This window comes from Bubalus kerabau, chromosome 8 (genome assembly GCF_029407905.1).
Source record: "Bubalus kerabau isolate K-KA32 ecotype Philippines breed swamp buffalo chromosome 8, PCC_UOA_SB_1v2, whole genome shotgun sequence".
In the NCBI taxonomy this organism is placed as follows: domain Eukaryota; kingdom Metazoa; phylum Chordata; class Mammalia; order Artiodactyla; family Bovidae; genus Bubalus; species Bubalus kerabau.
The window spans coordinates 89,045,155-89,071,991 of NC_073631.1; the positions used below are offsets into that span (position 1 = coordinate 89,045,155).

Consider the following 26,837-nt stretch of genomic DNA (forward strand, 5'->3'; position numbering starts at 1 on the left):
TTCTTTTTATTACTGGGCACCTTAAAGCTGAGAGGGTACTTGTAACCAGACAAGAAAAAACTTTATAAACATTATTGAACACCTTGAGCAGTATTTTTCAGGAGACGACACAGACTGTTTCCCATCTGTTCCTTTTCCTCCAGATTTCTCCTTTATGATCCTTCTCTATTCACTACCTTCATTTAGGGAGAAACACTCTTCATTGTATGTCACCAAAATAGGTGTGCAAGCAGAGAAAAGACAGAAAATTAGACACCTTTGTACTGCTTCTTTTATCTTGCAGTTGGTTTAACAAATGCAAATAATTATTTGCTTTTTTACCTTGAAAATAAAAAAAAATTTTTTTTGATCTTTAGAAAAGGGAGGAGGAATATAATTCCCTCCCCGTGGTAGTATGGGTTCTCAAAGAGACAGACATGAGGACAGGATCAACCAGATAAGAGGATTTATTGGAAAGAATGTCTTAGAAGAATAAAAGGGAGGGGCAGGAGTAGGTGGGAAGAGTTTCAGACCACACCACCCAATGCATATCACTCGGTCTTACACCAAATATATCTTGAGTGTCCACTATGTACTGGGAACCATGTTTGGCTGTAATGTATCTGATACGAAAGGAGGGGAAGAAGGGTGGATTAGGTATCAAGAGTCTCTCTCAGACTACAGGTAGGTCTGAGAAAGCCTTGGTCAAGCCAATGAGGAATCCTGGAGCCGTTATACTTAACGAAGTAGTCCCTTTTCTCAACAGTGGACCTAAACTAGAACCTCTGCTGATCTCCATCAATGCCTTGAGCATGGTTGGGGAGGGAGGGAGGAATATGACTTACAGAAGCAACAGATGGAGACTTCACTCACTTCTGGGGCTCCCAGAAGCCCACTCCCCCTGTTTCCCTACTCCCACCCAACAGCAAACCTCACTCAGCTCAGGAAGCCCTCTTGAAATCTGCCATGCCCCTGCAGAGCTATTCCCTTTTCTCTCCCAACCCAGAGTCTGATTTGTGTGCAGGAGCTCAGGTGCTTTGTGACCCTTTGGACTCTAGGCCGCCAGGCTCCTCTGTCCATGGGATTCTCTAAGCAAGAATCCTGGAGAGGGTTGCCATGCCCTTCTCTAGGGGATCTCCCTGACCCAGGGATTGAACCCACGTCTCGGGCATCTCCCACATTACAGGCGGATTCTTTACCCCTGAGCCATCACGGAAGCCCAGAGTCTGGTATATTTCCCTCCAATAAAGGATGCAGTAAATATTTACATATTTGTTTCTCCTGTTTGAATGCCCTGTCTTAAGAATACGCACTATGGTTTATTTACCCTTGTATACCTGTCCCTCAGCACAGAGCTGAATGCAAAATAGATACTAATTAATATTCAAGTGAAAAATTCCAATAAATGGAGATAGAATTTGTGATTTTCAAGTCTTAGTTTTTAAATTGAGAATTTTGGATACTTCAGTGGATCTCTGTGGACAATAAACCTAACCACTTTTCATAGAAGAAAAAGTTCTGAACTGTGCCACTATAGACATTAATGTATTGCTGTTTTATATATGCACTGATATTTATATTTTGAAAAAATTAGAACACATCTTAAAGAAATTAATTTTTTGTCTTACAATAAGATCAATCTGTAAAAAAGATGACTTTTATGTGATTTTAACTTGAGTTTTTAAATCATAAACCAGTCCTTTTAATCAAAATTCTCACTCTTCTCTTTTCCAATACAGAATGAAGTTCAGAATTTATGGAAAAAAAATTTGATTATCCTGGAAGATGCAAAAAAATATGGCTATGAAGTGGTTGACACATTTGCTATAACCATGGGGCGACACAAAGAGTTTTTGCAGGGGACATGTGGGTGTCATTTCCATGAGGTATTTATGCTGGCTCTCTGGTTTTTGTAGCTTTCGATTTTTTTAAAATTTCATTGCATCTTTAATTGCATTGTCAATCTTATTTTGCATCAAAGAAACTATGTCTGGAGGAGATTAAAATCACTCAGCCAAATCAAGTAGTAGTCACAACTCGAGGCTCTGCAAAATGAAGTGTTAAAATAATTAGTGTTCATGTAGACACCTGAAGACTAGAATTGCTGGCCAACATAAGCAGAAGATGGAGAACACTTGACTTTTCTAGTAGACTCTGAGACTTCCCATCAGAAATTCTGTCCACAGAAGGGGGGAGATGTCTTTAATGGAAAAAGATTGAAAACAAGGCAATTTAATTGCTAAATTGATAGATTACCTTCCTCCATTGGTTTATCCAATGCATTAACAGAAGAGTCTGTGTTTTGAAAAGTTTTTTGTTCTTCATGGTAAAATTGATTTTTATTTGTAGTTAGTAATTTTGCCTGGCAAATCCCATGGATGGAGGAGCCTGGTGGGCTGCAGTCCATGGGGTTGCTAGGAGTCGGACACGATTGAGCGACTTCACTTTCACTTTTCACTTTCATGCATTGGAGAAGGCAATGGCAACCCACTCCAGCATTCTTGCCTGGAGAATTCCAGGAACGGGGGAGCCTGGTGGGCTTCCGTCTATGGGGTTGCACAGAGTCGGACACGACTGAAGTGACTTAGCAGTAGCAGCAAGGGCAACAAAAGTCTTACTTGAGGAGCATAAGTCTAATCCATGAATGTACTTTCTGGGTATAGCATGCTAATTCTTTCTGTCTAGGGTGCTCTTGTGGGCTTCCTTGAAGACGACCCTACTGGGCCCTCTGATAATAGCTTCTTTGACAGAGGAATACTTCACTTACAGCTGTATTCCTTCCTTAGCCCCTTGGCTTCCAACTGTCCATCCTCCTGTTTGCGGGTCATTGCTTCACCAGGCATCCTCGTGGAAAATATACAGCATGACACTGGGCTTGCTATACTCAGTTGCCCGCGTGTTGTCCACAAGAAACCCTCATTCATCCTTGCTGTGCTGTTGCCAGACATATCGTGAGCTCCCAGTACAGCCCTGCCTCTTTTTCTCCTCTCTTTCTCTCTCTACTCTCACTCTCACTCTTGCTCTCTCCCTCTCTGCCACTTCAAAGCTGATCTATAGCATCATGTCTCATACCAGTTCTCATGCTTCCAGTCCCCAGAGGACACATGTCTACCTCTCAAAGTTGGTGTCTTGAAATCCCGTCTCACTTAGCTTAAAGCAGGAATGAAGCAACCACCCAAGATGGAGAAAGATCACAAAGTTTAAGAACGTCCTTCATAGAAATTCTTTCTCTTCCTTATTCTCCTTTGCCCAGCTCTTAATCAGACAAGGGTTTGCTAAGCTGAATTTTGTCCACATTTTGGCAAGTTTTGCACATATTACCACTATATTGCTTTTGACGATGAGGTTACTTGGCTCCTGTTGTTGACTCTAGATCTCAGGAGCTTCAGCGGAAACTGCAATGAACATTGTCTTGGTTGATCATCCTCTCGGATACTGATTCAGTTGTTCTTTCTTGTGTCCCTTTGTAAACCAGAGTGCAGTCATGAGTGAGATGACAACTCTAAAGGTTTCTTCTGATCCTGTTTTTCAGCCCTAAGATGACTGTTATAATCCATCTTGATCCTCAGAGTTTTATGAATATCCAAAAGTTATTGACCCTACATTGGTTCTTCTGTACATTCTGCTAATGGAGTCATGTTACAATTTTGTGTGATATATGAAACTGCATCTCAGAGAGGCGAGAGGCTGCACCAACAGTAGAAAGCATGTCCTTTCGAGTTTAGATTTTAGCAACTTGAAGCTTGACCATGCCATTGCAGAACAGATTTTAAGCTGTAGGATACTGTGTGTTTACTTACTTCTTCCATAAGAAAATATCCTTCTGGGGCCTATCCTATTTGTAAGAGGTCAAGACTGAGAAACACAAGAGCAGGCAGCTTGGAAGAGGAAGAAACAGTGAACTTGCAGCTGAGCCAGCCCTGTCTCAGAGTTGGCTGCAAAAGCAAGCCAAAGGTTGTCAACCCACAGAAAGTGGGACTTTGAAAGACAACATACAGATTGGGTTTTCCCCCTCATTTAGAAAAGGTTTATTTATTTATTTTTACATAATATGTCTTCAGTTAGCATTTTAGGGGAGGGTATCTGTTTTTCTTTTTTTCAGCTTCAGTGCTCTGGAAGTCTAAAAAGAGAAATCTTCCAGTGATTTCTCACATGGCTCCAATTAAAAACCTGAAGATGCAGGAATTCCCCCAGTCCTGTGGTTAGGTCTCTACCTTCTCACTGCCGAAGGCCCAGGTTCAATCCCTGGTCAGGAACTAAAATACCACAAGCCACATGGTGTGGCCAATAAATAAATAAATAATAAAAACAGAAGATGCCTTTCCCACATGATTGCCTTATATATATCTTCTGCCACAGGATCAACCAGTTGACAGGGAGAGTCATGGAATTTGTGAACTACAGTAAAGCTCTTTGAGTCATCAGAACTAGAATATTGGCTTATAAATATTACTAATAAAAAATCCTTAATTTTCATAATCATGAGTTAAGCATGTCAGGGAAAATTACTTCATTCATTTGATTTTATAATTTTTGTGTACAATTATTATATACAAATTATTTTTATTAATCCTTATTTCTGATGTGTGCCATCTTGATGGTAAGGTATATACATATCACCCAGATTTTCTCTGTTGATTCTGGAGCAGTGTTACCCATTTTAATGTTTTCATGTTGGAGCTGAAATATTTGTGGGAGCATTTGCCTTTCCAGTTACAACATAGAACTGATAAGATCGTCTTTCTCAACTGACTCCCTTCATCACAAAGTCTCTAAAGTCATTCATCACAGAGGCCTAATTGTTGCTTAACTCTTGAACAATTTGTACCACTTGTACCTCAAGAAGTCTCCAGTGCTGACACTGAGTGTTTTATAAGCTTTCTAAACTGTCACCCAACATCTTAAATCACTGTTAGCCTATTATAAACAGTCAAGAATATCTAAAGCATTTTGCAAAAAAGGATGGTTTAATGCATGTAGCAAGCTGGGAAAATGAAGATTATTGGTCTCATACAAAACATTAAAGGGCAGAAATTCATTAATAACAACCACATTTTCCTCTGTGCTCGACTCAGGAGCTGGCAAAGGAATTTGTCGTACCATAAAAGCAAGAATTAAGATCTGCTGTATTAAAGCAAAAAGAATTTGAATTTGGGAGCCTTGTATCTTTGGGTATTCAATGGAACCATTCCCGTTATAGATTCAGAGATACCTGAGAAAGATTGCTGTAATCATCAGTGTAAGATCTCGGTGTGTTCTCTTTGATTTGTGGTGAGAATTCTATCATAGACATAACAAACCAGCTCCAGTGGGCCCCTGTCGCCATAGGTGAGATTAAAGGTCTCGGGGTGTCTCTTTCATCTGTCAAAGCAGCAAGAGAGGGTGTGTTGCCATTATGAATCTATAAACAATTTTCCAACTGGTATGCATCAATTTTGACTAAAATGTTCCTGCTGATTAGAAAAGCAGGTGTTTCTCTTCGTGGGTAGAAATGGAATTTTGTTTTCCCAGTGTTTATACAGGACAACAAACAGGATCCAGGTAGCTCTTGCCCAAGACTGGTTTTGGATGGTGCCTTTAGTTATGTGGCAAATATCAACTGTGAGTGAGCTAAAACCTGGAAAGGATGCAAAATTATTATCAGCCCACACCTGGTTACAGAAGGAGCAAATCCACAACCAATTGTTATGTGATGATTAGTTAGTCTAACCAGTTGTACAGACTTTCTGTGGTGTCTGTCTTTTCTGGCAGATGTAGCTCTAGCTTTTGAATCAGTCAAACCCAAAACAAAACAAAATACCCAAACACTCCAACATCACTGCTCAGCTCTAATATCAACAGGTTTCCTTTGATTCTAGCACCTTGGGAAGAAGAGATTTTCAGTTCTGGGGCAGAGATGATTTCCTGTTATTATTTAATCTTAATTAAATTAACAAATGCTTATCTGACCTAGAAAGGTTTTCCTTCTGTATTTTGGACCTAAAGTTTTTCTTTTTTTCCTTCAAACTTTCAAAGTTTAACATGAGCACAATGAAGAAAAACACCTTTAAATTCCTCTAACTAAAAACCTGAAATATTGACTTTTCAAGAAAAAATAACTGACTCAAATATAATTATCTTACATAGTAGATCCAAGAATTTAACTATCATCATGGCTACTTGAACAAATTAGTAATGGAAATCTAATTCAAGATTTTGAATGTTTGTGTAAGCACTGTACTCACTGCTGTCAATTAAGTAGGAAAACATTTTGTAGAATTCCCATGAGCATCTCAAACTTGGCATGTTCCCATGTTTAGAATTAATCTTCCCTTGAAGCTCTCTTCTTCTCTTGTGTTCCTGAATTTATTCACTGTCATTTACAAGCTATGGTCATCCTTGATTTCTCCTTATCTTTCTTCAGCCCCCTAACAACTTCCAACTAGCTGGTTACCAAATCCTTTTTATCTCCTAAATATTTTTCCATCTTTCTCCTGTACTATGTTCCAATTGCCTTGACTTGTTTATTCTTTACCTTAATTATTTAGAAGAGTCCAGTTCTTGAGCTAAGCAGTGGTAATGCAAAAATAAATATGATACACTTTCTATCATCAACATGGTATAGTCAGAGAGCCAGGCATAAAAATCCATGTTATGAAACTGTATGTTAAAGAGATATAGAAAATTCCCTGGTAGTCCATTGGTTAAGACTTCACCTTCAAATGCAGAGGGTGCAGGTTAGATCCCTGGTTGGGGATCCCACATGCCTTGGGGCCAAAAAAACAAAACATAAAACAGAAGCAATGTTGTAACAAATTTAACAAAGACCTAAAAAAAGAGAGGGAAATATAAATAGAGTTTTGTAGTAACACCAAGAAGAGGTACCTAATCCACTCTGAAGATTGAGTGACCCTTTTCTTGTAAACTACCCAAGTTTATTATTGAAGGATGCATGCGCTCTAGTAAAGGTAATAAAGTAATAGCAGAAGGAATCATTCCTAACCCTTAAGACAGTGTGAACCAAAGTAGCTTTGAAATAGCCTGCTGTTCTCAGGCAAGCAATTCTGTATATTGTAGAACCTTGGTTTTAAAAGGGGACTGGGAAAAGTTCATGGCCAGATCATGGTAAGAGTTTGGACTTTATCCTATATGTGATGGAGAGTCAATGAAAGGTTTTGGTGAGAAGTGAAATGGTCATATCTTTACTTCAAATAGGTAAGTCTGATAACTATGAAGAGGACAGATTTGAAAGGACTAAGTCTGGGAGAAAAAGTAGACTTTTTAAAAAGCCAAGTGAGAGATGATAAAGGCTCACCCAAACCCAGACAGAGACACAATGATAAGAGAGAAGCAGACAATAGAAACCCTGTTTTTTAAAAAATATCTGGAAATCTTACGAGTGGCATGAGGGAGTAGGAAGAATCAAAGATGATTCCTACCTTGGCTGACAGATTAGAGAACTGAATCAGCAACTGAGACAGAGAATAGTTGAGAAGGTATGGGGCTTAGGGAAACAGTGATTAATTCCATTTTGAACATGTCATGTTCAAGATGCGTGTAGGACATCCGGGTGGAGGTCCCTAGTAGGTGGTTGGAGATAACGCATCTGAAGCTTGAGGGACAGGATGGGGCTGGAGAAAGAAATTTTAAGCCCTCAAAAAATAGGTAATGATCAAAACTGTGAACATAGATCATACAAAGAAAGTGAGTAGAGTAAGGAGAGCTCAGGAAGCAACTCTTGAAAACACCAATATTTAAGCAAAGTTTAGAGAAATAGGAGCAGTTGAATTTAGAGAATAAACTGTTAGAGGAAAGCTCTGGTAGACAAGGGTGCCATGGAAAGCCAAAAAGTGAAAATATATAAGGAGAGATTGAATAGCGTTAATGTTGTCCAGTGTAATAGAAAGCTCTGTTAAGACAGGGACTTTAAAAGTCATTGATTTTGGCATTAAGAAGGTCCTTTCTTACCAAATTAAGAGTAATTTCCATAAACTATGGAGGGCAGGAATGAAGAGGTTTAAGAAATGAGAAAAGGTAAAACCTTTCAGCAAATAACAATAAGAAAGAAGGAAAGATATTGGATTTTAAAAAGAAATCAGTCTGGGGCAATTTAGAGGAGGAATAATTTTGGCCATGTTTATGGGCAGAGAGGAAACAATCAATATTAAGGGATACATTAAGAATACAGGAGGAGGGACACTTCCCTGGTGGGCCAATGGTCAAGACTCCACACACTGGGGATTCCCTGGTGGCTCAGTGGTAAAGAATCCGCCTGCCAACGCAGGAGACATGGGATTGATCTCAGGTCCAGGAAGATCCCACATGCCGAGAGACAACTAATGCAGTGTGCTGCAACTACTGAGCTCTGCTCTAGAGCCCAGAAGCCACAACTACTGAAGCCAGATCGCTCCAGAGCCTGTGCTCCGCGACAAGAGAAGCCACTGCTATGGGAAGCCCACACACTGCAACCAAGAGTAGCCCTCACTTGCAGCAACTAGAGAAAGCCCGCCCATCAATGAAGACCCAGTACAGCCCAAAATTAATTTTAAAAACTAAAAAAAAAAAGACTCCACATTTCCACTGCAGGGGGCACAGGTTTGATTCCTGGCTGGTGGGAAACTAAGATCCCATATGGTGTGCAGCATGGCAAAAAAAAAAAAGAGAGAGAGAGAGAGAGAAACAAAGGAAAAAAAAAAAAGACTACAGGAGAAGGTGGGATTACTGGAGGAAGGCCACTGATAATGTGGGAGAGGACCAGGTTAAGGACACTGATAAATAGTTGGTAAAAAGCTGGTCAGTGAACAAGGGAGATGGAAGGTCTTCTTCCCTATCTTTCATTTGCCCCAGACTATTACAATATCTTGCTCTTGGAACCTTCACTTTCAACTACTTGAATACAACTTTCCTGCCCCCACCAAGTGTTACGTTTCTACACTTCAAATCGAACGGTATCATGTAAAATCTTTCAGTATCTCTAAAGGTAAAGACAAGTCAGAGAAGCTTTCACTATCTTACCATTCCTACACCTTTTTTTTTTTTAGAACATAATTCTAGAGAGTTCTTTCTCCCTAGAATAATTGATGTTCAAGTCCATCTGCAAGTGAATTCTAGCTTTTTCTAGTAGTTGATTAAAGATTGGTACATGGTGAGAATGAGCTCATTAGCCATAATGGAGCTCAGCCTTTCCTGAGATAGCTTGGTACAAAATGCTCTTCCATAGGGAGCATCCTATATTGAATGGTGATAACACCAATAACATCAGGGTGTCTCTCTGAAGAAGGATAATTAAATGGAGGATAAACACAGAAGTGTCAGTCACTCTATGTTGCACTAGTGTGATGGCCCAGGAGGTAGCTATGCAGCCCCGCCTCTGCAGTCTTGGCATGTGGAATGTTGGTAGGCCTTAGAAAGAGGTGCTGACCCATCACTATTCATTTCATGTTCTATGCAGTGAACACTTATTAAGTGCCAAGCTGAGATGGGCTTTGGACTCTGCTTTGATTAGCATTTTTCTTACTTTAGGTCTTAGTGTTCTAGTCTGGTGAAATCAAGATCTGTGGTTTGGGAAATACTACCACTTAAAGGATTCTTAAATAATATGGGTATATTAAATGATCCCAATAGCCCTTACAAGCAAAGAAACTGTTTAGCTTAGTTTGACCCAGTTTTTCCCAAAATGTTGACCACAGACCACTTTTCTTTTTTTAATAATAACTATTAACACCTCAGTAAACACATTTTGGGAAACCCTAGCATAGAGAATAAGGCCTAAAATCACTCTTGGAGTACAGATTCAATGTGGCAGATTGGCCACAAGCATTTGTCTTCTCTTCCACTTGAAACTCCACAAAAAAGATTTTAAAGACATAAATCTCCACCACCACCATCACCCAAAAAAAAGAATAAGAAATAATTCATAACAGACAAGAAATCTTAATTCATTTTAAGAAGTTTGACTTAGCCTGCAAGAAAAATTATAGTGTAAAATGCCTAATAAGGACCTACGTACAGCACAGGGAACTATACTCAATATCTTGTAACAACTCACAATGGGAAAGAATCTAAAAAACAATATATATGTGTGTGTGTCTGTATATGTGTTGCTGCTGCTGCTAAGTCGCTTCAGTCGTGTCCGACTCTGCGTAACCTCATAGACGGCCTCCTACCAGGCTCCTCTGTCCCTGGGATTCTCCAGGCAAGAACACTGGAGTGGGTTGCCATTTCCTTCTCCAATGCATGAAAGTGAAGTCGCTCAGTCGTGCCCGACTCTTCACGACCCCATGGACTGCAGCCCACCAGGCTCCTCCATCCATGGGATTTTCCAGGCAAGAGTACTGGAGTGGGTTGCCATTGCCTTCTCCGCTGTATATGTGTGTATATATATATATATATATGCATAACTGAATCACTTTTCTGTATATCTGAAACTAACACAACATTGTAAATCAACTCTATTTCAATAAAAACTTTAAAATATTAAAAATTTAAAAATTCTTTCATAGTTTAAAAAAGCAAAAGTTTATATTTTCCCTAAAAAACAATAAAGCACCTACAGAAGAGAAACACCAGTTATAACAAGGGCAGGTTTGACTCACGGATCCTCTGTGTGGTTCAGACCTGAAGGAGCGAGGTGCTAAGGGAGGCAGGGCTGCAGCACGCATCAGAAAACAATTGGCTGACAGTCTGTGTGCAATGGACACTGAGTCTCTCACCCCAATCCGTGCAGCCAAGAACCTACACCCATACACATGGGATTTCTTTTAAAATTGAACAGCAGAGAGTCTAGACTCAGAAAGACAGGTATAGCAAAGAGCAAACTAATCTAGAGGCTGAAATTAGAAAGCCAAACATGAGACTGGCTTCTGAAAAGCAGAGTTCTTAAAGTCCCAAAGCCTCCTAAATACCAGCCATCAGTCGCATGTCACCTCAGACAGGAGGCTGGAGATCTCTTCTGATGAGAAATGAAATGGCCTAAAAGAAGATCTCTTTTAAAAACTCCAGAATAGTGCTGGGCAAATCCTTCTAGTGACTCCAATAGTGGAAAATGTTGGTCCACAGAAATTGTTTCTAGATAACGCTTTGTGCGTGAGTGCTCAGTCACTCAGTCATGTCCGACTGTTTGTGACCCCGTGGATTGTAACCCTCCAGGTTCCTCTGACCATGGAATTTTCCAGGCAGGAATACTGGAGTGGGTTGCCATGCCCTCCAGGGGATCTTTCTGACCCAGTGATCAAAACTATGTCTCTTGCATCTCTTTACCAATGTGCCACCTGGGAAGTCCTGATAACATTTGTATGCCATATGTATATGTAGACTAGGGCTTCCCTGGTGGTTCAGTGATAACCTACCTGCTGATGCAGAAGACTCCAGTTCAATCTCTGGGTTGGGAAAATCCCCTGGAGAAGGAAATGGCAACCCACTCCAGCACTTCTTGCCTGGAAAATCCCATGGACAGAGGGCCTGGCGGGCTACAGTCCCTGGGATCCCAAAAAAGGCTTACAAGACTTGGCAACTAAACAACAGTATGTACAGGCTGTGCTGCACCCCTGTAAGATCTCAGCTCCCTGACCAGGGATTGAACCCATGGCAGTGAAAGCACAGAATCCTAACCACTAGGCCACCAGGGAACTCCCAATAGTGCCATATTCTTAAATAAAAATTCTAAGTTCAGGAGAGATGTAGGGAAACAAATACTGGTGAGCTAAGATCAAAATAGATTTCAGGACTCAACAAGTCCATCTAAATAGTGTTTGAAATCAATTTGACTAACAAAGGTCATTCCAACAGGAGAGGGTGGGATGATTTGGGAGAATGGCATTGAAATACGTACAATATCATATATGGAACGAGTCACCAGTCCAGGTTCAATGCACAATACTGGATGCTTGGGGCTGGTGCACTGGGATGACCCAGAGGGATGGTATAGGGAGGGAGGAGGGAGGAGGGAGGAGGGTTCAGGATGGGGAACACAGGTATACCTGTGGCGGATTCATTTCGATATTTGGCAAAACCAATACAATAGTGTAAAGTTTAAAAATAAAATAAAATTAAAAAAAAAAAAAAAGAATTCAGTGACATGACTATTCAGCCACTTTGGAAACTGAGTTTAAGACAAGGCGTTAGTCTCTGGGGAACTGTGTAGAAGTGCAAGATAGAACCAACAGTTTAACTTGAAATCAGTAAACTACTGTAGGTCTGTAACTCCTTCTAATGAATCTTTTCACATCAGAGGAGAATTTGTTTCCAGAGTCAGGAACTGAGTTCTGACTGGGGACAGGAATTAAAGAGGCTCAGTTCTCAGTGCAAGAAGGGTTGACAATTTGGAGGTAGGTTGGAAGACAGAGACACTGAGTATCTAGAAACACCAGAAACAAAAAGAAAAAAAATAAAAACCTCATTCCCAAAGAAAACTTTAGTCTTGCCCTCTAATCCTCAGCATCTTTGACCCATTCAGAAGTTGGACTCCTTTCACTCAAAACATAGCTTATTTCATGTGGCTATAATTAAATATTGGGAGTGGGGGAGGTATGTGAAAGAATTCCTTATTATCTGTAAAAATTGCATGATTTCCTGAAATGGAATTTTAGGGACTGGCTTCCAGCTATTGTTTGTCACTTTATTTTTATTCTCTTTCTGTGAATTCTTAAGCTATTTTTGTCAGCTGATCATAAATATTGCGACTGGATTGTGAACTGAATGTCCTGTCTTCAGAATGACTCTGCCAAATAAAAAGTACCTCAGTAGTATCCATTTATCTTCAAAGACTATGTTAGCTGGTTTTGCCTGGTCAAGCTCATGTTTTCCCACCTTAGAAAACCATTACCTTCATTCTTCAGACCCCAGGCATGATTGTGAAACACGTTTGTAATCAGAACATCCTCCCTAATCTGGTCTAGAAATTTTGGAACACTTGCATCACTGAAAATTGTTTTCTATTTTGTTCTGTGGATCTGGAACCACATCAGAAGTTCCTCGGGTATTATTCAAGTCAAGATCGGTTTTAGAAAAGGTGTTTACTTGTAATCTGCCTGACACTTTTCCAGTTCACCAAGCTTTCTCTTGTATATCAGTTTTTTTTTTTAATTCATAGTTATTTTAGATGCAGCGATTAATTGACATGGTAATACATTCATTCTGATGACTATGTGAAATCCATTTTGAGTGTTGACATTACATGAATTTAATAGTAAAAGTTGCCATGTACTTCTGTTGTGTAATTTATAACAATTTTTCATGTTTGGGAAGTCTTAACAATAGCCATTGACCCAAGCCAATCACGTAGAATTGTGACCATTTGTATGCCTTCTAAAATGTCTGTGTGCCCAAATCCTTAATTATGGATGGATGTGGAAAGATCTACAATCATAAGTTGGGAGATCTCTTAACATATAAGAAGCCTAAGAGAAAGTAAAAGTTGCTTTTACACACCAAAGCACGGAATTTTTGTTACACTGAGTCACAAAGAAATGTAATCATCTACATATCCTATATCTTATCATTACAGCCCTTGATTCCAGCTCCAAAATTACCTCTTTCCAAGTTTCCGTAGAAACTATATTAAAAATCTATTACAGTTTTGAAACACTATAATCTTTACTTGAAAATCTATTCCTATTTGTAACTTAATCTAAATTTGAATATTGCTGAGACAAAAATAATTTTTATTATTACACTTATACTTGTGATTATGGGACAATGCTGACCTAACACACTTCATGGAAACCAATTGTCCTTCACTTTCTCTGTCTAAGTTTAAATATAATTTGATACAGCAAAGTCAGAAAAAGAAAATAACAAAAATAAAACTAAAGACAAGGAGCTTCTTTGGATTATATTAAACTGGCCAAAAAGAAAAAAGCACACAAAAAGCAAGCAACAAACAAAAAACGTCGTCTAACGCTCACAGGTAATGTAAACATTTGCCCAGCCACCTGGGTATGTATTATTAGCCATATGTAGTAGTTCATTGTTCTTCTAGGTACACGTGTCAGTTTCGCAGCTGTCACATCCTATGCACCCAGATTTAGAGAAGCATTTGGAAGCATCAAGCCATTCATGTTTGTCTCTGATTGAGGTGACCACTCTACACAAATATCTAGAATCCTTTGTCTCTGGTTCAAGGCCTAAATTTTTCGCCTTTGTTTTCTAAGAGCTCATTCTGTTGTTTACTATTATTATTCTCCAGAGATAAGCCTAACATTTGTATTGCTAACACCTCTCTTTCAAAGCCACATTCCAGTTACCACTCTGTTTGGAATTTAGTAATCCCAACCGGTCCTCTGATTTTGGAAGGACTCACATGGACATATTTCCACACATGAGATCAAAGGAAAGAAACAATTCACTCTTTACAGGAATCAAACATCCGTCACTTGCATAGCATTTCCAAGACGTAAAAATATAGCTAACTCCTTTTCTTCCACTTAAGAGTCCATAAGAGTAGGTAAAATACAGTAATATTTTGAAACTCAAGAGATAGCAGTTTGATGGCAATGCCAGACACCAAATTTTACACAGAAATAATAGCTGTGTGGACAGATATCATGGCCATCATGAATTAGCACTGTCTCCTTAATGTATTAATATTTACTAAGGAACAATAGAGTACCTGAGCTTGGGGATCTAGTCTCAGACAATGTCTCTGAAGTCATTTCATTCTTGTTCTTACTTCAAGAATCTAAGACATGTGTCTTTATAAAGTCCCCTTGAGGATAGGGACCATATCTGAGTTACTCCATGTGTTTGTTTCTTAAGAGAGAGAACTCCCAAGTTTGAAAGATGGGTATTATATGGCAAAAATAAATCATATTTTGATTTTATAATATGCAGCATCATCTTCTACTGCTTTTCTCTTTTAAAATGATTACATGAATTCTTGCTAATTCTAAAAATTTTTGAAGTATATATAATAAAAACAAAAATTCTTTCATTTTTGTACTACACACACCCCCTGAATTTTCACTCCCTTCTCCACTGGAGATCCTATTTGCAATTTGGTACATGAAGTGAAGTGAAAGTCGCTCAGTCGTGTTCAGCTCTTTGCGACTCCATGGACTATAACGTCCATGGAATTCTCCAGGCCAGAATACTGGAGTGGGTAGTCTTTCTATTCTCCAGGGGATCTTCCCAACCCAGGGATTGAACCCAAGCCTCCCGCATTGCAGGCGGATTCTTTACCAGCTGAACCACCAGGGAAATTTGGTACATAGCTCCATTTTAAACACACACACTTGACTTTAATCCCATGTAATTAAAACTACTTGGCTGTCAACATTTATGGTCATTAGATTTATATGACATTGGGTCCTGTTTAGAATTGCCTTATTTTTCCATGAAAATTTTTAGGGAACAGGCAGTACATTTTTTTTTTTTTTTTTACATATAAGTTGAAAGTGTTGACCTATTCAAGTTTTTCATCTCATCGCATCTATTTATACGCTACCATTTCTTTAGTTTTTCAAATCTGTTGCTGTAGTTACACCTGCCTTTGCCTACAATTGTTCTGATTCCTCCTACACATATGCTCACACTTCCCTTCCTCTGGGCTGGTCTTCTGTAATTCTGCTCTCATTTTCTTTCCCCCTTGTACATTTTAATTTGCAGTGTGAAAATTCCTATTTTTTCTCAGTGTTGAATTTTACTTCTTCTTGGCTTATGCTTGCTCAGTCGCTCAGTCATGTCTGACTTATTTGCAATCCTGTGGACTGTAGCCCTCCGGTCCGTGGGGTTTCCCAGGCAAGAATACTGGTGGAGTGGATTGCCAGTTCCTACTCCAGGGATCTTCCTGACCCAGGGATCGAACCACATCTCCTGCATTGGCAGGCAGACTCTTTACCACTGAGCCACCTAGGAAGCCCATACTTGGCTTACACAGCCAGCAAATTGCGTCTGTGGTAGATTGAAGCTAAACTCAAGTCCCTTTGATGAATGAATATCTGGTATTGAAATCTCCTGTCATCACTGCTTCTTTTTTCTTTCCCAAATGGTCTTGGCCATTTTCTTACATTTATTTTCTGAGATCTGTTTTAGAATTCCTTTGTCATGTACCGCCCCCCAAATCCTGCTGTGATTAAAATTGGAATAGCACTTTAATTAACTTGGAAAGATTTGATGTGTTATGTCTTTATATTTATTTGTGTTTTCTTTTATGTTTCATTAAATTTTTGACGCAATTTTTGATAATTCTTCACTTATGCTCTATAGATCATCATCGAATTTGATGAAGTTGTTTTAGTATTGTAATGAAATCTTTTCTCTATTTCTTATTAGTTGTTGATAGATTATAGAAGAGCTATTTAATTTTTAAATATTAACTTTAAAGTATTTCATTATTTTACAGTAGGTTCCTTTGAGTTTTCAGGCAAACATCATATAGCTACAAATAATTCTTCAGTAACCTTCTATGACAAACTATTTCATAATATTGAAGCTTAACATTCCTGAAATAAATTGTATATGCTAGTAAATCCCAAGGACAGAGGAGCCTGGCAGGCTACAGTCCATGGGGTTACAGGAGTTGAACATGACTTAGCGACTAAAGAGAGAGACAGAGTGATATAGCAGACGGTACTGATAAATTTTTTAAATGATATGAGATTAAATTTACGGTAGCATTTTGGGAGGATTTTTTATGTCTGTGTTTTGACAAATCAAAATTGAAATCATTCTTTCTCTGTAGGTTTGTCTGCTTTTAGGATTCAGCAGAGTAACACTGGCTTAAAAGGAACTGGGAAATTTATTATCTTTGATTATTTCTTGAAAAATAGTATTCAAAGGAAACCAACTGAATTAAGTATTGGGTCAATCCCTGGCATCATGGGTAGGAATCAGTCTTATATACCATAACAGAAGCGTTGGCACTGTAGGAGACATTAGACTGGCCCTCAGAAGGTGCAGTGTTGGGGGGGATCCCCATCATTCAATCTTCAATTCTCAGAGATCAGCTTAGTGATTTAAAAATAGAACTATTTTATCAAAAATAAAACTATGTATGTGATCTGGCAAAAGACTGACACTACTCCCACGTGTATACAAATACACTGGAAATAGATATTTTTGTATATCCCTTTTATGAATCGTGTTCAAAATTGCTGTAAACATCTAAACTAGTATTATCCAACATTTGTAATGCAACATCAAATGCAACCCTGAAATCACAGAAAACATTAAAATAATTTTTAAGGAATAGAATCTTTTTACATTGGGATGAATCTCCTTTTATTTTTCATTTTAATTAGTATGTAGATCATCAGGCAGTTGCAAAAGCCAGAACTTAAGATAACATTATATAAACAAAATTAACCTTATTTTGGCTTCACAACACTGGAATAATATTTTTTCAGGGTTGACTACATTATTTATGCTTAAGTGTTTCCTTAAGTCAACTTCCTTAAGAATGTTCACTAATCTTGCTATAGATGAATACAAACCACCTCCAAAATGGACAAAACCTTCTGGAAAACATTGGTGCACGTCCCCAGCCTATATATAACATTATCATATAACCAGAGGTGGAAGGTGACCCATAATAGAAACATACAACTTTGGGACCTGCAATACTAATTAGTGGTTAACTGCAGATCAAACTGTAAATTATGATCCAGAAGGATTCCTCACCACAACCTACTGACTTCACTGAACTTCTTAAGCGTCACTTCATCTGAGGGGCCTGATCATGAAAAGCCAAACCTCCCATAGTTACAGAAAAACAATTCATTTCTTTGGGTTTAGCAGGGTATAATTGGCTTTAAAACATATTGCTGTTATATTTTTCTTCAAAATGGGAATAGCTTAGTGTTTGTATGATTATAAAGTAATGCACATCTATTGTAGTAAAATTAAAAACTAAGAACCAAAAAGTTACAAATAATACATTTTAAACCGCCTGTCATTCCTCCACCCAAAAATGACTGCCCTTAACCTTTTTGTATAGATCGTTACAGACTTTGTATTCACACAACTCTTCTGAAATGGTTTCTGCTCACCCACAACTTAACTAAAAAACTTACCTTCCAAATAAAATGCTACTTTTTTCACATATTCTATATTGTTGGAACTGTGTTCACTGCATTCTTTTATCAAAAAATATGTACCTAAACCATTAAATAGCCTTCAAAAGAATTTTTAAAAACCATATGAGCTGATGTTCTTTTTTATTTTTTTGAGCTTGTGTTGCTTTCATTAATCATTCAGTTCAGTTCAGTTGCTCAGTCATGTTCGACTCTTTGCGACCCCATGAATCACAGCACACCAGGCCTCCCTGTCCATCACCAACTCCCAGAGTTCACCCAAACTCATGTGCATGGAGTTGGTGATGCCATCCAGCCATCTCATCCTCTGTTGTCCCCTTCTCCTCCTGCCCCCAATCCCTCCCAGCATCAGAGTCTTTTCCAATGAGTCAACTCTTCGCATGAGGTGGCCAGAGTATTGGAGTTTCAGCCTCAGCATCAGTCCTTCCAAAGAAATCCCAGGGCTGATCTCCTTTAGGATGGATTGGTTAGATCTCTTTGCAGTCCAAGGGACTCACAAGAGTCTTCTCCAACACCACAGTTCAAAAGCATCAATTCTTCGGTGCTCAGTTTTCTTCACAGTCCAACTCTCATATCCATACATGACCAGTGGAAAAACCATAGCCTTTTGACTAGACGGACCTTTGTTGGCATTGCTGCCGCTAAGTCACTTCAGTCGTGTCCAACTCTGTGCGACCCCATAGACGGCAACCCACCAGGCTCCCCCATCCTTGGGGTTCTCCAGGCAAGAGTACTGGAGTGGGTTGCCATTGCCTTCTCCGTGTTGGCATTAGTAATAAATAAATAATGTGTCCATATTGACTGGAAGTAATGTCTTACAATTGCATTAGTATGATGAAATTAAAAGATTTGCTGTTCATCTGCAAACACATTCAAAACATTTTTGCCAGTATTTTCTCTTTTCCCTACTTCTCAACCCTCCCCCCACCCCAGTCTCTTTTGGTCCCCACCTCATTTTCTCTGACTTTTGTTGCTAACAGCCTGGGGTACATTAACCCAGTGATTAAAGCTGACAATGATAGGATTTCACCAGAGCTGTGTTTTATATATTGTACAAATAGACAATATATGTGGCCTTTTTGTTTGTATGTGTGTGTGTTAATATTCCTAAAATATCTGTGAAGAGAATGGGAAAAAAACTAAAATATACATTGCCTCTGGGGAGGGCATTGAGTGACTGGAGATAAGGAGCAGAGATGGGAAGGAAACTTTTTTTATTAGATACTCTTTTATGCTTTATAAATGTTTATACTGCCTAATGAAAACAATTTCAAGATAAAAATATATCTACATATGTACAAACATTTATAAAGCTATTAGCGTAATGGAACTTAGGCAGCTCCTTCAGGTTCCATAACTTACCTCTTTCTCAGAGAAGTGAAACCACTGGCTGTAACAGTGTCAGCTTGTGGGTATGAGGTGCAAAAACATTTTCTCTTTCCTTTGAAAGTCATTTTAGTTATCATTTAGTTATCATTCTCTAAAAGGATGCCATGATAGGCTTAGAGTACCACGTTTGAATCAGTGACTCAGCAAGATGTCAGTGTCTTCTATTTATTAACATCTAACCTAAATACACTCACATATGTGCACACACACACTCACAGCAGTGTGGTAAAGACACCACCTGAGACTCCTTACTTGCCTTAGAGACAGCTGCCCTGAGGTAAGAAAAGCAGCATACATTTTCATTTCAACCTTTTTCCTTTTGAAAGATAATCTACACTGATTCTTGATCATGTCAGTCATACTCATGCCATTTGGGCAACATCTGTGTATAGAGATGCTGTTCAACTTTGTGAGTTAGTTATCTTGCTCTTCAGTTCAGTTCAGTTCAGTTCAGTCGCTCAGTCGTGTCCAGTTCTTTGTGACCCCATGGACCGCAGCATGCCAGGCCTCCCTGTCCATCACCAACTCTTGGAGTTTACCCAAACTCATCTCCACTGAGTCAGTGATGCCATCCAACCATCTCATCCTCTGTTGTCCCCTTCTCCTCCTGCCCTCAATCTTTCCCAGCATTAGGGTCTTTTCAAATGAGTCAGGTCTTCATATCAGCTGGCCAAAGTATTGAAGTTTCAGCTTCAACATCAGTCCTTCCAATGAACACCCAGGACTGATCTCCTTTAGGATGGACTGGTTGGATCTCCTTGCAGTCCAGGGGACTCTCAAGAGTCTTCTCCAACACTACAGTTCAAAAGCATCAATTCTTTGGCACTCAGCTTTCTTCATAGTCCAACTCTTACATCTATACATGACTACTGGAAAAACCATAGCCATAACTAGACAGATGTTTGTGGGCAAAGTAATGTCTCTGCTTTTTAATATGCTATCTATGTTGGTCATAACTTTTCTTCCAAGGAGTAAGCATCTTTTAATTTCATGTCTACAGTCACCATCTGCAGTGATTTTGGAGCCCAGAAAAATAAAGTCAGCCAGTATTTCCCCATCTATTTTCCATGAAGTGATGGGACCGGATACCATGATTTTAGTTTTCTGAATGTTGAGCTTTAAACCAACTTTTTCACTCTCCTCTTTCACTTTCATCAAGAGGCTTTTTAGTTCTTCTTCACTTTCTGCCATAAGGGTGGTGCCATCTGCATATCTGAGGTTATTGATATTTCTCCCAGCAATCTTGATTCCAGCTTGTGCTTCATCCAGCCCAGCATTTCTCATGATGTACTCTGCATAGAAGTTAAATAAGCAGGGTGACAATATACAGCCTTGACGTACTCCTTTTCCTATTTGGAACCAGTCTGTTGTTCCATGTCCAGTTCTAACTATTGCTTCCTGACCTGCATACAGGTTTCTCAAGAGGCAAGTCAGGTGGTCTCTTTCAGAATTTTCCACGCTTTGCTGTGATCCACACAGTCAAAGGCTTTGGCATAGTCAATAAAGCAAAAATAGATGTTTTTCTGAAACTCTCTTGCTTTTTCGATGATCCAGCGGATGTTGGCATTTTAATCTCTGGTTCCTCTGTCTTTCCTAAAACCAGCTTGAACATCTGGAAGTTCACGTTTCACGTATTGCTGAAGCCTGGCTTGGAGAATTTTGAGCATTACTTTACTAGTGTGTGAGATGAGTGCAATTGTGTAGTAGTTTGGATTCAAATGTCCTTGATTTTGCCTCACTATTTTTTTTTCTTTTATTTGTAGGTGATAAAATCTAAATTATCCAAAGAGGATCACTTTCTTAAAATGAAACAATCAAGAAATCATATTGTGGGAAAATATTTCAGCAATCAAAGCAAATTACAACAAAGACGACAAGACTCTATGACAAATGTTCAATCACCGTTTCATGTCAGAGGTCCAATTAATCAGGTTTGCTCTGAAATCCTTCTCAGCAGGATATGTGCCCCTGAAAGAACTGTGAAAGCCCTGCAGAAGGACTGAACTTGGAATTGGATACAAGCCACTCCCCTGGACAATGGTCTAAGAGACAAATCCTGGTCATCAGTTGTATTTTGGTTCTACCACGCACACTCAGGCACACGGGCACACACATATACACTGATGCACATTTAGCTAAAAAAAAAGTCATTACACTTTTTTCTACAGCTTTATAAAATCAGGATGTGCACTTGGAAATTAGTTGGTTTCAAGATGAAAGACAGAACTAGAAAAAGGTGACCTGAAATATAATCATAAACTAGATCCACTCTGGGCCGGTATCGCACTGTGATGATAAAGAGAAATATAGACATTTGATAAGTGGGGAAAAAAGATCATGCTCTTGAGTACTGTGTTTTGAGTATTGTGTTATCATATTGAAAAGGGTTTGAGGAATTACATTCCACCTGCCAGTGGGGATTGTGCTGTGCTTGCCCTTACCAGAAGAAAACATGGCATTGATGAGGGTTTAGGCTTTGTGAATCTAATGCTTATGAAAACAGTTTCTTCCTAGATTTTTAAATCCTTTAACTGAAAGGAGAATGACAGGAATGTTTTCCAGGGAATTCTAAGAGATTCTATGAAAGAAATAGGAAGCATAATATTTTACAGTTAAAACACCAATGTATTTAACTTTGCACTCTTTTTACTTTTAATAAACATTCCCTCCTAGCCTGTCTGTGAACTTGGATGGGTAACTGAAGTCTGAGTTGATTAAGTATATAATTTTAAAGTGAGAAAAACAAGATATAGTTCCTTATGGGTTACTTTATTATGTTTCATTGATGATATTACTTAAGAAAAAAGCTTTTGTTTGCTATTAGAGCCCTATATAATTTAAGACTGTGATTATATTAATATTTTATGTAAATATTTTGAAAAGTATTAAGCATTCTCAACTGCATAGGCATTTATATCCAGAAAGCATTCGTATATGTCCACAAATACTACTATGTTGCTAGTAAACATATTTTGATTTTCCTGAGAGAGCGTATCTCATCCAAATTTAGAATAGACATACAATTAGTTTTTATAAAACTGTGGCGCATATATATATATATATAACATATCGAATCCTAGTAATTGAAAACTTTCTCTTCTATATTTTAAAATAGTAAATTTCTTTATTGTGCAAAAGCTCTGTTGTGAGATAACATCTCACAGTTACAATGACTCTTAAAGGATTATTTTTCTTTTGGGGAAAAAATACTGAGAGGGCTAATTCAGTGCTTAGCTGAAATTACCAAATGCACAAATACCTCAATTCCAATACTATACCAAAAACAAATCTATTTTGATTGATCAGTTCCTTAGTATGAATATAAACTTCCTTTAAATACTCTATTTTTATATATATTTTTATATGAAAGTAAACATAAATTTATATTTAATGGTCTTAAATTATATCTAAGCACAAATATCACTTGATATAAACAATACATACCTGCATCTAAAAACAGGTGATAAATTTTTTTAAATGAGCGGTACAGAATTAACTTTTAAAATGAAATATTTTATAGTATCTACAGCTATGTGTAAGCATCATTTTTTGGTTTTTAGTGCCATTTTAATGATATAAAATGTTGCCAATTCATGTAGCTCCTCTATCCTGTTTTAATGTATTACATATTCTGTAACAGATTATAGACAGTGGATGTTTCTTATAATTTACTGCCAACCTAACTGTAATACACTTCTGACTGAGGTTAGCTTTGCATTTACCTCTTTACCATTGAAATAGTAGTGGATTTTAGAAACAGTTGTAATAATACAATTAATAAATGTCTTACTAGTAATAATCCGTGTTTGGAGAATATGCTTTATTTTCCTTTTTACTGGAGGTATACACCATATAGGAATTCCCTCGTAGCTCTGTCAGTAGAGAATCCGCCTGCAATGCAGGAGACCTGGGTACAATTCATGGGTGGAAGAGATCTCCTGGAGAAGGAAATGGTAACCCACTCCAGTATTCTTGCCTGGATAATCCCATGGACAGAGGAGCCTATGGGGTTGCAAGAGTCAGACACAGCTTAGCGACTAAAGCATCACCACCATACACCAAAAATATCATCCTGTGGACTCAACTACTAAAGTATAGTTCAATAATATGACCATATACTTCCTTCCAACCCTAATATTCTACAAATTTTGATCAGATGAACTCCCTGCTCTAAAATGACAAAGCTTTTGAATACAATACAGTGACAAGTTTTGTCTGCAAGGCACTGAAATGCTAAGAATCATTTTAGTTAACTCTTTGATTGAAAAAAAAAAAAACCCACATTTTACTTCAGTTCAGTTCAGTTCAGTTGCTCAGTCGTGTCCGACTCTTTGTGACCACATGAATCACAGCTCGCCAGGCCTCCCTGTCCATCACCAACTCCCGGAGTTCACTCAGACTCACGTCCATCGAGTCAGTGATACCATCCAGCCATCTCATCCTCTGTCATCCCCTTCTCCTCCTGCCTCCAATCCCTCCCAGCATCAGAGTCTTTTCCAAAGAGTCAACTCTTCACATGAGGTGGCCAAAGTACTGGAGTTTCAGCTTTAGCATCATTCCTTCCAAAGAAATCCCAGGGCTGATCTCCTTCAGAATGGACTGGTTGGATCTCCTTGCAGTCCAAGGGACTCTCAAGAGTCTTCTCCAACACCACAGTTCAAAAGCCTCAATTCTTGGGTGCTCAGCCTTCTTAACAGTCCAACTCTCACATCCATACATGACCACAGGAAAAACCATAGCCTTGACTAAACAGACCTTTGTTGGCAAAGTAATGTCTTTGCTTTTCAATATGCTATCTAGGTTGGTCATAACTTTCCTTCCAAGGAGTGAGCGTATTTTAATTTCATGGCTGCAGTCACCATCTGTAGTGATTTTGGAGCCCCAAAAAATAAAGTCTGACACTGTTTCCCCATCTATTTCCCATGAAGTGATGGGACCGGATGCCATGATCTTCGTTTTCTGAATGTTGAGCTTTAAGCCAACTTTTTCACTCTCCACTTTCACTTTCATCAAGAGGCTTTTGAGTTCCTCTTCACTTTCTGCCATAAGGGTGGTGTCATCTGCATGCCTGAGGTTATTGATATTTCTCCCGGCAATCTTGATTCCAGCTTGTATTTCTTCCAGTCCAGCGTTTCTCATGATGTACTCTGCATATAAGTTAAATAAGCAGAGTGACAATATACAGCCTTGACGTACTCCTTTTCCTATTTGGAACCAGTCTGTTGTTCCACATCCAGTTCTAACTGTTGCTTCATTTTACTTACCTTAAGAAAATAGGTGTGTGTTTGTGTGTGCATTTGTATTTGTGTGTGTTTGACAAGTTCATAATTTGAATGAGAAAAATAGAGTAGGTATTTTAATATTTTTTTGATGTAAAAGTTAAACCTAAGTGAATTATTTTTGGCAAGAATTGATTGGTATCCAATCTAAAGAAAACGTTTATAATATTAAAAGTTAAGAATAACTGCATTAACATTCCCAAGCATCCTTGTTGATTATGTGTGTGTGTGTGTGTGTTTAAAGGCACAGTACACTATTTGCCAGCCATCCAAGTAAGCAAAGAGGATCCCCTAGGGATGTGCAAACAAGAAGGTTCACCATCAGCCTTACATTGGATCATTTAATCCTCTTCAAGTAGGTGCCTCTGTGCTGCAGTCTGCCCTACAGAACAATTCCCACTTAGAAAGCATTGGATAAAATCACCAATTTTTGAGATGGAAATTGTTCTGGTAATGTTTATGAAGGAAAAAACTAATGCTGTTCTGCACCTGAACTTTCTTTTTTTTAGTTTCATCTCACTGAATGATTCCAAGAAGAAATACAGAAACTGGTCAAAAATTATGTAACTTAGTAAGAGTTATTTCAAAGCCACAATGCTTTGGCATGGTGGGAGAGGGTGAAGGGGAGTGGCTGGTATCTAATACAGCAATAAGTTCAGAACGTAGAGAGATGATCAGGGCGAGGTTCTTACTAAATATTATTTTATGAGCTTCTTAGTTTGGGCAAATACTGAAAGAATCAGCAGTATCTAAAGTTTTCTCTGTGTATTTTCATCTTATAAAAAAAGACCAAAGTGTCATCGAAATCAGTAACTAGAATTATCATACTTAAAATGAGCAAACAAGATTTTGAGTGAGCTCATATGGGCTGATAACTTCAAAAACACGTATCCAAGTACAAAATGATATTACACTACAGCAGATTCTGCCATTTTGACCAAAGCAAGGAGTAACTGCTCTGCCAATACTGCTGCAGTGTTGTTTTAAAATATGTATTTAAAGCTCGGATGATTTTGACTACTCTTCAAAACTAAGGCATTTTGATAGATCACTTCAACTTACGGAGATGGACCAAAAGCTGTCGGAAACCCCAAAGACCTACTAAAGGCAGCAGGATACTGCCAGCCCCTACAAACTAGATTTTGTATTTGGCACAGCTTCCAGGCCTTCGTACTGTCAAAGAGCCTTTTATCATGTTTTTATTGCTGGAGTAACTGCTATTATCAACTTCCATATTTCTTTCACGGTTCAGTCACTTGGTGTAGGGAGCTGTAGAACTTATTTTTTTTTCTAACTGATTCAGACCATACAGTCCTCTCCTAAAAATCATGCTCCATTTGTTTTCTTTATGTTTATTGATATATAAAGAATTTGTTTTATAGCTCTATTAAATGTTGGACCACTATGCTTTAACACACTCAATACACAATCAAAATACAAATTCTTAAAACTTATGGAGGGTATTTACAATTTGTAAGTCTCTCTGCAGTGTAAATAAAGATAATTACTTAAACCCAGCTAATGGTAGGAGCAAAATGAAAGCAGCCATGATTAGAAAAAACACTATAAAAGGATCATCATATTTAGGTATATCAGGTTTTGAATTTGATTTATGCTGACTGGTATTTTCTCCCAAGTCCATAGCACTCTCTGCAAAGAACTGTTTTCACTTAGTTTTTTTCAAAAGTCCTTTTTCCAACTGTTTGTGTAACATATCTGGGGGAAAACTGCATTTTAGATTAGGTTATGAGGAGACATTTAATATATCTAATCAAGTTATTTTCATAAGAAAGGTTTGTGTAGGTTCTTATTATTTTTATTACATGGAAAAGTATTCCTATAAAAATCATTAAAATGTTTAGCTTTTTAAAAAGCAAAGTGATTACAGTTGACCATAGGACCTCAGGATTCAGAAACAACATGGTGTCATAAGTATCAAATGGATTCAACTGATTCTCAACAGCTTCATAGTGATTTTCCTTCTTTTTGGTTGGCTGGTGAAATACATCAATTTGATGCAGCTCTTAATGCTCGTTTAAGTGATTTAATGGTGATGGTATGTGATTTATTTACATATTTTATTCAATTGTACTTCCATCTTTTTAAATAATAAAATCTGTTCAAAATCTATAGATTAAAATCTTAGTCTATGGCATCAGGGTCAACATTTTTATTTTACTTA

General features: G+C 38.2%; 1 protein-coding gene across 5 annotated transcripts in view; it reads left to right on the plus strand.

The window, feature by feature from the left end:
• CPED1 (cadherin like and PC-esterase domain containing 1) overlaps nucleotides 1-24,230 on the plus strand; it is a 324,109-nt gene extending 299,879 nt beyond the window's left edge. For 2 of the 5 annotated variants that reach the window (XM_055590782.1, XM_055590781.1), the window contains 2 exons: nucleotides 1,719-1,865; nucleotides 21,140-24,227. In XM_055590782.1, the coding sequence (XP_055446757.1) occupies nucleotides 1,719-1,865; nucleotides 21,140-21,379 (387 nt within the window). In that variant the 3' untranslated portion in view covers nucleotides 21,380-24,227. Of the gene's footprint in view, nucleotides 1-1,718; nucleotides 1,866-21,139 lie in introns of those variants that run through there. The other 3 variants (XM_055590783.1, XM_055590785.1, XR_008718075.1) reach the window with 3 other exon arrangements.
• Nucleotides 24,231-26,837: the final 2,607 nt, after the last annotated feature.